This window comes from Lissotriton helveticus, chromosome 9, assembly GCF_964261635.1.
Source record: "Lissotriton helveticus chromosome 9, aLisHel1.1, whole genome shotgun sequence".
NCBI lineage: Eukaryota > Metazoa > Chordata > Amphibia > Caudata > Salamandridae > Lissotriton > Lissotriton helveticus.
This window is the reverse complement of record NC_136070.1, coordinates 110,418,540-110,434,122: the sequence shown is the minus strand read 5'-3', so window position 1 is coordinate 110,434,122 and position 15,583 is coordinate 110,418,540. Positions and strand designations below refer to the sequence as shown.

Below are 15,583 nucleotides of genomic sequence, written 5' to 3'. Positions count from 1 at the left end.
GTGTGTATGCGTATGTGTGTCGCCTGTTGTGTGCCCATGCATGTCATGTGAGGATGTCCAGCATTGTAGGTGGGGTCATGGGTGCATGAAGACAAGGAGGGTGTGTTCCATGTTCATGTTGTGTGTGCACGTCCATGTGTGTCTGTGGGGACGCTTGTCCACACTTGTGGCCTCAGTCATGTGATGTTGATTGTTCTTTCAACATGTGTGCACGTTACATTGTACATGTTTGCACACAGGATGTTGTTTGTGGGTGAACATTGTGTGTGTAGTTAGCTGTACTGCCTTATATTTCGATCAAGTCACACATACAATCAATGCCTGCAACATGTATTATTTGTATTGTGTTGGTCAAGATGTGATAGTGTGGCACAGCTATGCGGTGTTGGTCAATTGACATCTGCTCCCATCTACTCCCACACAGGAGGGCTCCAAATGTGCATCGACCCTACACTGTGCTGGAGGACATGGTTAACGAGGAGGTGATCCGCAAATTCCGGCTTGTCCGACGTAGATTGCAGGAGCTTGTAGCCCAATGGCACCTCATCTGCAGCCATGCAGGACATATCCAGGAGCTATTACACCCACAGCAAAGGTGATGGCGGCACTTCACTTCTTCGCAACAGGCACTTTCCAGTACATAGTTGGTCATGCCGGGGGAATGTCACAATCCATGTTCTGGTCTCATTTTCAAAAGTTTAGGGGGAGGACAATTCAATAGTCCTAACGAAAATTAATTTGATCAAACAAAAATATTAAATTCTCAAAAAATGTTCACATATAATTACATAAGACATAAAACAATAAACAATAAACAAAGACAATAGGTGCATATGCAATTTTTGAATTTTATCAAAAATTAGTCACAAGGGATTAAAATACAAATATATATACACAGGAATACAGGAAGAAAAAGAGAGGTTACAGTTCGCTTCTCTGTAGAACCTGAGCAAACCTATCCTATTTGTAAATGTATATAATTCTTGTAGGATAAGGATGGTGGTCGACGTTTCGGTCTCCTATGAATGTTTCTGCGAGACCATCTTCAGGACTAATCAATTAATATTTGTAAAGCCCTATTGTAAAATGAAACAGAAAATATTTACAATTACAATTCGATCAACTCTTGCAATTTTCATTGAACATAATACACCTAATACTCACAAAAACATACAAAACAACATGAGACTGCACAGTGCATTTCCTTATTCAATTAAGAGAGACACTAGTCACATCTATCTTCTCTGTTCACATCATCAAAATTTATGTGGCATAGCATTTTAGAAATATGCTAGCTGATTGATGTCTAAGGATATCCACTTATCCTAAGCTGATACACCTATAAACCAATGCATCTAATTTGCAAACAAAAGCAATTAATTCATTATCTACAACTTATTTTTATGAGTCTTATGATGGTTCTGAAAGAATCAAAAGGAGGAAGGTAACAGCAATATTTATAGATAGATACCTTGATGGGTTATACCACCGTGGTGGCAGAAGAGTCACTGGTACAAAAAGATTCAGTTCAAACCCAACATTTCTAAATGGAAAAAAATTAGAATATAACTTATATTCAAGTCCAATGTTGAAATGATGTATAGTATGATAGAGGAGACCTGATGTCCCTATCGTACCTTAGGCGGTAGGTCTTTATCGTGAAGATGACGATCTTCAAAAGCGAGGCCAGACAGCATCAATGGTTCTGTAATTATATATTTATAGCATCTCAATTAATTGAATAAGGAAATGCACTGTGCAGTCTTATGTTGTTTTGTATGTTTTTGTGAGTATTAGGTGTATTATGTTCAATGAAAATTGCAAGAGTTGATCTAATTGTAATTGTAAATATTTTCTGTTTCATTTTACAATAGGGCTTTACAAATATTAATTGATTAGTCCTGAAGATGGTCTCGCAGAAACATTCATAGGAGACCGAAATGTCGACCGTCATCCTTATCCTACAAGAATTATATACATTTACAAATAGAATAGGTTTGCTCAGGTTCTACAGAGAAGCGAACTGTAACCTCTCTTTTTCTTCCTGTATTCCTGTGTATATATATTTGTATTTTAATCCCTTGTGACTAATTTTTGATAAAATTCAAGATTTTCATATGCACCTATTGTCTTTGTTTATTGTTTATTGTTTTATGTCTTATGTATTTTTATATGTGAACATTTTTTGAGAATGTAATATTTTTGTTTGATCAAATTAATTTTCGTTAGGACCATTGAATTGTCCTCCCCCTAAACTTTTGAAAAAAAGACCAGAATACTTTTGGAATAAACTCCCTTGGAGGCACTCCCTACCCCTTTATCTCTTTACCCAAGCCCTCAAGGGTATACTGGGTTGCTCACTGTATATACCACAATCCATGTTCAGCATGGTACTGCGGGATGTGCTGGATGCCATGATGCATTACAAGGATGATTACATCCATTTCCCACGGCCGGCAGAGTTGGCTGCAGTCAAAGGTGACTTCTATACCCTGGGCCAGATTCCACACGTAGTGGGTTCCATCGATGGCACACATATTGGTCTCATTCCACCCCAGGCACGTGAACCTGTATATCGCAATCGGAAGCACTACCATTCGATCAACGTGCAAGTGGTGTGCCTGGCTGACAACATCATCTCCCGTGTGTTTGCCAGATTTCCCGGGTCCGCACATGACTCCCACATCCTGCGGAGCAGCATCGTCCCCCAACTGATGGCCAATCTGCGTCAAGAACGTGAGTGGCTTGTAGGTGAGTGTACTGTGATGACTACTGTGTTGTATGTGTGCCATGCTGTTCACACCAGTCCTGGTAATGATGTATGTGTCTGTCATCCCCCCACCTAGGCGACCTTGCGTACCCGAACCGGACGTGGCTGCTAAGCCCCCTACGGAATCCTACTACCCCAGGGGAAATGCGCTATAATGAGGCCCATGGGAAGACACGTCGGGTGGTGGAACGTACATTTGGACTACTGAAGTCTTGGTTTTGCTGCCTGGATAAAACCGGAGGGGCCCTGCCATACTCACCCGGCAAAGTATGCAGAATAGTGATTGCCTGCTGCATGCTCCACAACCTGGCCTTACGCAACAATATTGAACTGATCATGCACCCTGCAGACCAACAGGTTGCTCCGCCTCCCACCGCACCCATGTCCAGTGATGAGGATAGTGGGGAGGAAGAAGGTGTGGACCAGAGGCGTGAGCTCATTGCTCGCTACTTTCCTTGAATGTGAGTAACTACCTCTTGTGCTGCTGTTCAATGCGTGACGTATGTCTGTTTGAGATGGTTGGATGTGGTGTGTGAATGCTGCCTGTTATGTTATGTTTGCACATGGGTGTGGGTCATGGTGTATGAGCAATGCTCCCTTACGTGTGTCCCGTGATCCGCTTACTTTGTGATGATTGTGGTGTGTGGGATGTTGCAGTACGTTCTTTTGTGATGGTTGTGATTCAGTTTCCTGACCTGTGCTTGTTGTTCTCTATTTGTCCCTAGGTCACTCACACCGAGCCAGAATTCAAGAGAACATTGATCCCTGCACCTGCTGATGGCAATAAATGAGACATACCTGTATATAAACATGGACATCACACAGCGTTACAGTGAATTTTGTTTAAAGGGTGTGGATTAGTGTTTGTGTATATTTACAAAAAGGTGGTGGTGGGGAAGAGTGAGTTGAAAGTCATGTCAGATGAAAACACCGATGGGGGAAAAAAGTAAATAGAAAGAACAAAACCCTGCCAAAATAGATAACTAAGGGTCCTCTAAGGGATCCCTAACTGTGATCTATGGAGCAATTTTAAATGTATATCAGAGCCAAAAACATCAGATAGATGTGGGTCAGTTCATGATTTATTTAGAAAATATATATTTATTTGGTTTTATAGAATCTGACATTTCTAAAAAGTATTCAATATATACATATACAAGATTCAATAGATAAGACACATGAACGATTTTTTACATCACATAACAAGAAAAAAGAGACAATTTCATGATGATCAATGTTCCACTCACTCCAGGGGGGTTCCAAGAACTAAACAACATTCATACCATCAAGGGATCAATCAGACTCACAAACATTCAACACAAATCAATTGAATAAATATAACATGGCCTGCAACTGAAGAATCAAATTATAGTTGCATGGACGGGGGTGCACAGATGGAAAGGCAGATTAGATGGAAGGAAGTTGTCCTCAAGGGTAACGCCAATGCGCGTTTCGGTGTATGGCACCTTCGTCAGGGCAAGCAGATACCACCATGGAGGGAAACAAACATGCTGGAGTCAAGGAAGTATCGGTAGATTCACTGGTTCACAGAGTCCACATTTTCCAGGTCTTTTTTTTTTTAAATAAAGAGGGAGGGACAGAGGAGTTTCTATTCAGTCGACAAGGTGCTCCTATTTTCTTTCCTTTGGATGACTAAGGTCACGTCCATCGGTGGGATAAATATTCTTAAGACTCCAGCTTCGTGCTTCAAACTCTAATAGATAATTGTCAGTACTGCCGCTTCTGGTCAAAAACGGTCGTTGATAGCAATTCACCTCTTCAACCCCAAGATGAAAGATGGACTAAGGTGAAGAGAATATCGGAATGGGTCTTTTTTAAAAGAGAAAAGCGCTTCCAGATAGCGGGGGATGACAATCTCGTCCGATGGCTCCACGGAAATGTGTAGAAAACACCGATGGGGACACCACATTGTGTGATGTACACCTAGTCCAACAGACGAGTGACAATGCTTGGCAATGTGGGACAAGATAGTTAGCAGGGTCAATGCCAGGCTCAAGGAAGGGTGAAGTCATTTTCGGCCCCTCTTCGGGCGGGTGGATGGGGCATTGCCACTGCTCTGGCCTGGGTCCAGCCTCGAACGGCCCCTCCGTCTTAGAGCCGGAGCAGACCCAGCTGTGGGGGCAGGTTGTTCAGGGTCCACCTCCCTGTCAGTGGCCTCAGGTGATGATGGCGGTGGTGTTGGTGACCTGTCCCACTGGGCACTTGGGGGAGGGGGAGGTGGTGTGGCGCGGGATAACCACTCCCTCCAAAGTGCAGTTTGCTGCCCAATGAGGTACACCATTTGGCCCATACGGGTGTCCATGGACCTCAACAGCTGGCAGGTCTGTTGCGAATCTTGATGTGCCCCATCAGACTGTGCCTGCGACCGCTGGTAGGAGGCATTCACTCTGGCAATGGCTTCCAGGGTCTCGTTCCCAGGATGGGCTGGGTCTTGTCCCCGACCTCCCCTTACACCTCCACTCTGTGGCCTCACCTGTGTCCTCCCACGTCCACTCTCCCTGCTTGCCTGAGACGTTGATGGCCCATCATCATCCGATGGGTCAGGCAGGGTGGCACTGGCAGGGGTGGTGGTGGTGATGGTGGTGGTGGTGGTAGCTGCACTGCTCACAGTGGCAGTTGTTTGTGTAGTACCACTGGCCAAGGTGGTGGAGGCTGGGAGGTCCTGGGAGCCTGATGGCCCTAGAAGTGTGCTTGGCCCAGCATCGTCCTCTGCACCCGAGGTGTCCTGGGAATCCTCTCCGGAGAGACCTGGCTGTGAGCGGGGCAACTGGTGCTGCCGGTTGGTGTTTTGGCGTGTCAAGTCGTGATCACCTGAGGGACAAGAATGTAAGAATCAATGCTGTGGACATGACAGGTTTCTAGTAGTTACATTTCAAATCTCCATGGAATCAGGACATGGTTGTTGGTGTCATCATGTTGGTGTTGCACACATGAGTGTCCTGCTATTGGATGGTGCCCCTGTGCAAATGGCTACCTACCTGTAAGTTTGAAGGGGGAGATGCACTGATCACCAAATGATGGGCGGACTACATCTTGCTCTGGGATGGCACATGTGGGCCTGTTGGGAGGTGTAGTGAAGGACACCCCCACACACCCCCGCCCTCCCAGGAGACATGTGGTCCTGTTGGGAGTTGTAGTGCAGGACACCCACACACACCCCCGCCCTCCCAGGAGACATGTGGGCCTGTTGGGAGTTGTAGTGCTGGACCCCCATCCCCACCCCCACCCTCTCAGGAGACATGTGGGCCTGTTGGGAGTTTAAGTGCTGGACCCCCACCCCCACCCTCCCAGGAGACATGTGGGCCTGTTGGGAGGTGTAGTGCAAGACACCCCCACACACCCCCACCCTCCCAGGAGACATGTGGGCCTGTTGGGAGGTGTAGTGCAAGACACCCCCACACACCCCCACCCTCCCAGGAGACATGTGGGCCTGTTGGGAGTTGTAGTGCTGGACCCTCACCCCCACCCTCCCAGGAGACATGTGGGCCTGTTGGGAGGTGAGGTGTGGTGCTGGACCCCCACCCCCACCCTCTCAGGAGACATGTGGGCCTGTTGGGAGTGGTAGTGCTGGGCCCCCACCCCCACCCCCACCCTCCCAAGAGACATGTGGGCCTGTTGGGAGTTGTAGTGCTGGACTCTCACCACCCCCACCCCACCCTCCCAGGAGACATGTGGGCCTGTTGGGAGTTGTAGTGTTTGCTGCTTCACCACATGCGAGCATGGGAAGGTGGGGCACAACATTTGTGGTTGATCATGGTGGGTGCATTTGAGCCCTGGCCTTCACATTTGGGTCACTGTGTGATTCACATGCATGGATTGGAGCCTGGGAGATGTGTCTTAGCAGTTGTGCAAGGCAGAACATGACAGTGTGATAGTGGTCATTGATATGTACTTACCAGCCTCAAGTCCCTCTTCTATTCCTTCCAGGCTCTCAGGGTGCAGTATGCCAAGCACCTTCTCCTCTCATTCGGTAAATGGTATGGGATCCGGGGGAGTGCCGTCACCAGTGTGGTGTGCCCGCAGGTGGTTCTTGGCCCTGATGCCCTTCACCCTTGTCGTGAGGTCGTGCCAACGCCTCTGGATTTCGTGTTTGGTACGTGGCACAGTCCCTGAAGCCTTGACTCTGGTCACTATCCTGTCCCACATGGTAGTTTTAGTTGCCAAGGTGGTCTGCTGGACTAGGGTACCAAACAAATGTGGTTCAACATGGAAGATTTCATCCACCATGACCTTCAACTCACTCTCTGTGAACTTGGGGTTTTTCTTGGGTGCCATTGTGTGATGTGCAAGGTGTTGGTGGTGAGGGGTGTGCAGGTGTGTGGTATGTAGGGATGATGCTGTGAGGGTTGGTGTGGTGGGTGTGTTGGTGTGCAGGTTGTATGTGTGTTTGTGTGTCTCTGTTGTTTCTGATGTTCTGCCTCTTTGTTCCAGCTGTGCTGTGATGCAAAGGATTGTGGTAATGGGAGGGATTCCTTTTATACTCTGTGTGGTGGTTGTGTCCCAATGGTTTATGGCGGTCAGGTGTTTTGTGGGTGTGTTGACTTGGGTGCTCTTGTTTGTGCTGGGGGGTGTCATTGAGCATGTAGTTGTTGGAGGTAGTAGTTCCAGGTGGGTGTGTCTTCTGTTAATTGTTTTTTTTCCTATTTACTACCGTCCGCCATTTTTGCTTCGGTTTGTCTGCAGGGGTGATGTTAGTTTGGTCCTTCCGCAGCCAAGCTCCGTTCGTCGATGCTGTTTTTCCGCGGTGGTCGTGAAAGTTGGTGAGTTCCGTTGGGATGGCGGGGTTATCCTAATCGTGCGTCCGGAACTTCGAAGGTATGGCGGCGGTTGAGCCTGTTTCCGCGGCCTTTGCGTCAGCGGCGGACTGTGTTTCAGTGGTTCCGTCTGCTTGCGGCGGTCTTTGGGGTGATCCGTCCGCCGCGGTCAGTGCGTGTTGACAAAAATATCCTAATCGCACCGGCGGTTCATCCGCGGAGCGGTCGGGAGTATTTTTGCCGCCACCATGGCGGACGGCACCCGTTTGCGTCCGCCATACTAATAGGCCCCTAAGTTTCCATTTAGTCTTAAATGCATAGATGGACGTATGCATATTGCATACATCAAATTGATTGGTTGCTATTCACTCACTATACGAACTAAAAAAAGGTTCTACTAAGGAGTCAAGGACTGAAGTGAGAGGACGTGGGCCGCTAAATTACTAACTAAAACTAACTAACTAACTAACTAACTACCACTATCTTAGTGACAGGACAAAGGAATGGAGTCTCTCTAGTCTGCGTTACCTAACTTAAGTTCTCTTACATAATCAGCTCAAGTTAGAGCAAAGTTGCAAACAAGTACAATTAGGTAGCGTCGACCACCTGTCTAGAATAACAATCACATAATATAAGATTTTTAAACGTAACTTACCTGCATGTGACCAGCAGCATTCTTGCTATTTGGGAAAAAAATATTATTTGCAATAATATAGAACACACAATATTAATTATAATTAGCTACTCACCAAGCTCCGCGACCTCAACCCCTAGCAGGTCCAGCAGTTCCTGCTCTCAGTCCAGGATATTGGACCACCGCAGCATCAGTTGGTTATGGGTGCGCCGACCCCTTAGCAGTAATACACTGCACGGGGCACCCTCGCCCACCGCTGTTGGCGCTCCCAGGTCCTGTTGTCGTGTATTCCTATAGGTTCTGAATCAATCCCCCTATTCCTGACCCTATTCTGGTTAAACTAACTATCAAGTTAACTAACAGTCAGCCCATGAGGCAAGACGAGCCCCCATGATGCAGATACCGTTATCTGACGCAGTCACACTACGGCACAGGAACGTGTTATCTGATTAGGTCATAACGCTTGAGATCTAATTAGACAAGCGACATTCCTCCAGCCCCTGATAAGGCATACGACGTTCTCATAACAAATCAAACCTATGACAACCTGGGAAAAACCCTGCGGCCATTGTTTTGATTTCACAGAGAACTTTAGTAAAGAATGTGCTAACGAGCAAGTCGTATGACATCTTTATTGACGTATCTATGTCCATCCTTACGTCAATCTCGGCACCTTTAAGGTATAAATATTACCGATCTTGCCCTATGCAAACACACGCGTGGTGACGAGACGGAGCAGCCATACTTGCCGAAGCCGAGAGCAGAAGCAGACCCCGCTGGCAGCAGCCCCGCCTTCCTGACGCGCTGAGAGACGCGCTGCTATCTCAAGCCGAGAGACCCAGCACCGGCGCTTTCGGGCAGCCCTCGCAGGCGGCCTGGAATATCGAGAGCAGAGAAAGAGATACCATTCCTCATTCATCCTAAATTCCAGGTACAGAACTGAATAACCCCTCACAGAGAATTCTTTAGTTATTCACTTGGCAAAAACAAACTTAACTTAAACTGTAACTTTCTATTCCCGCCCACGCATTAGACTTAGGTCAGGTACACGGGGTAGGCGTATTTAGAAACACCAGTTGAGTACGTTTAGTCAAATGTATATGTGTATGTAAATATATTTTAATCATTTTAAACATCATATGGCTCAGAAACCATATCAATGTTTTTACAGTATTATTTTATACTATTGCTTTTAATGTATGCACTTTACTTAACTATAAGTATTGCAATAATATCGATCCATTTCTCATGTATGAGAAAAGAGACTGATCAATAAATAACACCTTTTATTGAACACGCCCGTCTCTTCCTTTTCTCTACATTCTGATGAGACTAAGAATGCACGTACTGACTGAGTAAAATAATTGCCTTGTGCTCACACGACTCTCGAGATTGACTCTTGATTAGGGGAGAGCAAAGTTGTCATGTTCTATGGTTGTCAGAAACTAAATCCCTTCTTGTCTAATCAGGGGAGGTAATTCTTTCCTGAACATTCGAGAAAGTTTCTAGCGAACTCTGAGCTTAGCTGGCAAACCCAAAAATTAAGTCTAGTATCGACAGTAGTAGACCTAGTTAACGTCTGGTCTAGGCCTTTACTGCTGTAGGTATTATTCCAATGCGCAGAGCCTATTGGGAAAATAGGAACTACACTACACTGTACACAGACCCAGGCTTGCTGCCAGGGTAGAGGGGAGGGGGCGCTGGATATAAAAAACAAGTGCTGCCACCTCTACCTGGGAAAACAAGGCCCGGGGCTGCACCCCTTCTGGGCACTGCCTTCCGCAAGGAAAGCGGCCCCTCTTTGCCCAGGTCACAATCTCTGCCATGATGCTGGCTGAGCGGGGGCAGAAAAGAAAATGTAAAAATTAAGGGAGAAGAAGAAAGGAAGCAATATAGAAAAACAGTACAATACGCACTAAAACACACAAAATGTAGAAACAAAAAATATACACATAAGAAGACACAGGGAAAGATAATAAATTCAAGCAAATCCTACAAATTGTTTTGAGAAAGAAGGATTTAATGTTGTAGGGCTAGGGTTACTCCTCTTTTCAGGGCCCTAGTTTTGCACACAAATACATCAGTTACTTTGTGGCTCTGCGCTTCTGGCATTGAAAAAATGAAAATTACAGACGTCCATGTGCCTAGGTGGTGCCTATATAGGTACCACAATGTCATGACCAACGCTAACGACGCCACCGATGTCATGCAGAGCCGAATGGAGTCACCCAATTGCGTGTGCAAGGGGTATTGCTCAGCAAACCTTTCCAGATCCAGCCTAAAGCCTGGGAAATTCAAAGGTAAGGAATCTGCAGGTAGATAGAGTCTCTACCAAATAATGTGTTACCGAAGGTTAGTAACATGTTCTTCATAACTACACTGTGTGGTTCTTTTTCACTTAACCCACACTATAGGATTAGTACTGGTAAACAAGCTCCTCTACACTCCTTCTGGAAGAGGTCTGAAGGCTGCTCTCCACAGATGGTTCCATGTTTAAATATCGATAACAAAAATAAAGTTAACAAAAATATCGATTTAAAAATATCGATTACAAAAATATACACTCCCTATACTTAAACAGGTAAATACAATAATATCGACTCAAAAATATAGATGTAAAAAATATCGCCTTTAAAAAATAGCATAACTTAAATAATTAAATAATATTAGTATTATTAACAAAATAAATTAAATTAATTTTTTTTAAGTAATTATAACAAATAAACTTAATTTAATAAATATAAACACAAAAAATGTGTACATATACATATATTTACTTAAATACATTTTATTAACTATTATCTTTATTTAATTTATAAACTTTAATAATTATAAAAAAATATAATAAACACATATATAAAACATTTTGAATAAAATGGAATATTCTATAGTTAATTAACACATTAAAGTATTAAAAAAATAATACATACATTTAATAACAAAATAAAAACATTAGTAGTTGGATAGCGGAGGGGTAAAAATTACTATTCTCACTCCAGAGAGGACAACAGTAGGGAAAGCGCTGGATAGCGGAGGGGTAAAAATTACTATTCCCACTCCAGTGAGTGCAACAGTAGGGAAAATCGTTGGATAGCGGGAGGGTAAAAATTACTATTCCCGCTCCAGTGAGTGCAACAGTAAGGAAAGTGTTGGAATTGTGTAGGGGTAAAAATTACTATCCCCACTCCAGTCAGTGCAACAGTAGGGAAAGCGCTGGATAGCGGAGGGGTAAAAATTACTATGCCCACTCCAGAGAGTGCAACAGTAGGGAAAGCGTTGGATAGCGTAGGGTTAAAAATGACTATTTCCACTCTAGAGAGTGCAACAGTAGGGAAAGCGTTGGATAGCGTAGGGTTAAAGATTACTATTCCCACTCCAGAGAGTGCAACAGTAGAGAAAGCGTTGGATAGCGTAGGGGTAAAAATTTCTATTCCCACTCCAGTGAGTGCAATAGTAGGGAAAGCGCTGGATCCCAAAACAATAAAAAACAAAACTATCAATATTTTTATTACATTTAATTTCCAATAAAAACATAATTAATATAGAAATTTAAATGTATTAATATTAACAAAGATAATAAAAAATAATTAATTACACATTATTTAAGACTATAATATCCACAACACACACCTAAAATTAATTACACAATTACATTTAATATTTACTAATTAATTAATGAAAATGAATGTATTGTTATTTATTAATTAATCAATAAAAGATTAATTACTTACCAGATTTCACACCATACACACATATAAACACCAAAACACACACCTAAAATTAATTACAATTAATAATTACTAATTAATTAATGGTAATTCATTTTTAAAGTATTTAATAATTAATCAATAAAAACGTAATTAATTACCACCCTTCACGCATTTACACATATAAACTCCACAACACACACCTAAAATTAATTAATCAATTAACATAATTAATTATTAATTGACTAATTGAAATTAATTAACAACTAATTATTAAACTATTATTAATGAATTAGCACATGAATTATTCAATTAACTTTATATATTTAAATTACTTCCCACCCTATTCCCCTATAAACCCACAACCCGCTCCGGAACTAATAACGCAAAATTAAACATAAAATAAATTAACAACTAGTACAATTCCAAAACATGTAATAAAATGACGAACAATTCTCATTAAAAACACTAAAATACATAACATTATTAATACATCGATATTTTTGTAAACTATATTTTTGTAAACAATATTTATTACAACTATATTTTTGTAATCAATATTACTTACCTGTCAGTTGATATTCTTGGCAAACTATTTTTTTTTTTGTCGATGTTTCCTCCAAACGATATTTCTCCGTCGATATTCCTGCTCTGCACCCAACAGATATCACTTAGAGAGCTTTCTATGGTTGACTAAGACCACTAAAATCACAATAAGGGTTGTCTGGATTAGTGCAGGGTGCTTCACTTAAATAAGTTTGCATCATATACTAAGCCAGCCTCCTACAGGGCATGAGAATGGAAGCGATGTGGAGTTTGTGGAAAACTGTTTTATATGACTTCTCACTAACCTTCCCTCTAGTACCCCACTTATACCCCTCCGGTTAGATCTAGGTCATAGACCCCTCCCTCACAGAGTAGGACATACATCCCTATTGAAGTGGAGGAGGACTTGGTCCTCTGCAGATTTAGGACCCTATCAGATGGACCTTGATGACGTTTTAAATCTCCCAGAGGTTTTTAAGATCCCATGGCTGGAGTATAACAAAAGTGGCTTAACAGAGCTTGGGTGTGGGAATCCTTTGGCCGAATCCAGAGACTGCATCTAGAGTATCAATGTCCATTCTTAAGGGGATTTACTGGAGAAATGTATATGGAGGGTTCCACAGGACTGGGAGGGTGAGCTCCCTGACCTCAGCCTTGTATGAGTTTAAAGATGTTTACTGTTTGGAAAAGTACAAAGATGCGATTGATCTTCCGCTCGATACAACTTTGTATTCATTTTCGGATTGAGACCCTGCCGCTACGATCATTCAAAGCTAAATGGCATTACCCCTCTACCGAATTAGATACAAGTTCCCCTCTCTGTCCTGAGACAAAAGAATATATCAACCATGTCCTTTGCTTCTGACCGTACTATCTTGCCTACAGGAGGAAATGGATCATGTGGCTGTGTCGCAACATGGGGGCTAGAGACTACAGAATAGCCATAGATGACTTTGGGATCATTTAATTGAGAGTACTCCAGGGATTGTTTCAATAGAACAACAAAATGTTTACATTTGGTAATGTTCTTTCTGATGGATAAGAAAATTTCCACAGACTACTAAAACCCTCCTTTCCGCCTGTCATGATGTTTTTCGCATCCTTTCAATTTTTGTACTCCATCTTTTTACACCCCTAAGCTGTTGGGGTTGTGGAAAATCAAGAAAACAAAGTTCATCGGAAACACGTAGTGCCTCATATGTCAGTCAGCATATATGTTATGATACTGTTGATGCCAATTCTAGTGATGCTGGAAAGGACTGCGAGAAAGTGCTTTAATAAAATCTCTGGATCCACGCTGGCACCTTTGAAGAGGTTCAGTAGTCAGTAGTCATCTGCGAGAGTCTCATATCCTATAGAAAGAACCGTACCGAAGGAAAATTGCTTGCTCCTCGATTCCTTATTTGGTATATATTTGGCTACAGTGCTTACCTTCTGATGCCTGTCCTTCTGATGCTGTGATATGATGTTGAGCTTCATTAGCAATAGAAATGCTGAGCTGCTTAAAATATAAAAAGGCATTCATTACGAAAAGGGTGAGAGTCTGACAAGGTTTGCACAAAGCTCGTTAGTTAATAAACCCTCATACTATTGCATTGGAAGTGTATATTTTTGTTTGATATGCTTTGTTTTCGATGTTGCTTATCTTTGTTTGCCTTTTGCGCGAAGACAGCATTATTAAGAAACGTACTCAGGTAATGCACCTTCAGATAGCATCATAATAAGAAACCATTTGTTACTGTTGGATGTTCCTGCAGTCAGTACCTATTTGCCTGTTTTCATTCTGCAGCCATTACAAGTAGTGAGAAAGCGTGTGAGAAAACTAAGGAAATCGAAGAGCAAAGAAGACCTAACACATGACACAGAGACATCCAGTGATGGACAAACAACACCCGCTCCGCATGGAATAGCCAACTCTAAAAATATGGTACATTTTTATCATAGCTATAGAGAGATTTGTCAATAACATGTTGTTGAAATGACGCAACTGTATTGCAATACATCTTTTATATCACTTCCAAAAAATTATCATTATGTTTAAAACGAATGTCAGAAGCATAGCCAACATAAAAGGATACAAGGTATCTAACACCCATGTACTACCTCTTCTCTTTTAGGTTTGGTCTCGCACCTTTATTAAAGATGCTTGATTGTCAGAAACTGTTCACAGTCATAGGAATAATAATCACTAATAAATTGAAATGTTATATAAAATCTACTCATCAGAGTGTCTGACCCACATTTGTAACCCCAGGTAGATACATAGATAAAAATGTACCGGTGGCGGTAAATAAGGGACTACTCTTTCTGTTCCTTGGAGACCGTGTCACGTTTTGATAATCAGGACATTCATTGGGACATTACAATATGCTACAATTCAAGTCTCTATGTGTCTAGGTTTCATGGAGATGCTACCTCATTTTTATGACGCTAAGCTATATATAAATTGAACCTATATTCTGATGGATACATCTGCCTGTGGATGCCTCACCTTATGAATATCCCCTGTGCCAGAATTCAGCTGAAAATGTCTACGCCAACGAGGATGTCACAATGCCATGGCTCCACTTGCGATTCTGCATGACGTCACTGGAGCCATAAGAGAGCCTCGTCTGCGTGATGACGTCAGTTCCCTTTTTTCCGCGCTGTCGACGCGTAACGGTTTTCTGTCTCTCTCCATTTTGTCAAGATACTTTTTTGTATTCTATCTTTAAAAACTGTTGCTGTTGGGATGTCGTGTTCGAGGAAGTCTGGATTTAAGCCCTGCAGGGAGTGTGGGGGTCACATGTCCATCACTGACCCCCTTGAAGACTGTTTATGGTGCTTGTCGTCTGATAATGGCTTGGAGGACTGTTCCAGTTGCAGGAAGATGAAGCCTAAGGCTCTTAAAGAACGGGAAGCTAAGCTAAGCTCTCTATGGCTAAGGAGAAGAAGGTAGGAAGAGGCCGTAAAAGAGCTAAGTGGAAGTCGAAGTCGTCGGCTTCACATTCATCAAAGCCGAGGAAACACAAAAAGAAAAGAAGACATGAATCTTGGCCCCATCACCGAACGGTAAGGCTTCGAGGTTGCCTTTGCTGGCCCCATCGTCAAAAAGAACTTGTGTCTCTTTTGCCTTCGCCTTCTCCTCGAGTGACTCCAGAGAGATCTCCTT

At 43.0% G+C, this 15,583-nt stretch overlaps 1 protein-coding gene across 8 annotated transcripts in view; it reads left to right on the top strand.

Annotated features, from left to right (window-relative positions):
• Positions 1 to 15,583, top strand: part of LOC144780983 (uncharacterized) — a 1,867,627-nt gene that overhangs the window by 1,247,198 nt on the left and 604,846 nt on the right. For all 8 annotated transcript variants that reach the window (XM_078659579.1, XM_078659581.1, XM_078659578.1 and 5 more), the window contains one exon: positions 14,222 to 14,359. In XM_078659579.1, the coding sequence (XP_078515705.1) occupies positions 14,222 to 14,359 (138 nt within the window). The remainder of the gene's footprint in view (positions 1 to 14,221; positions 14,360 to 15,583) is intronic.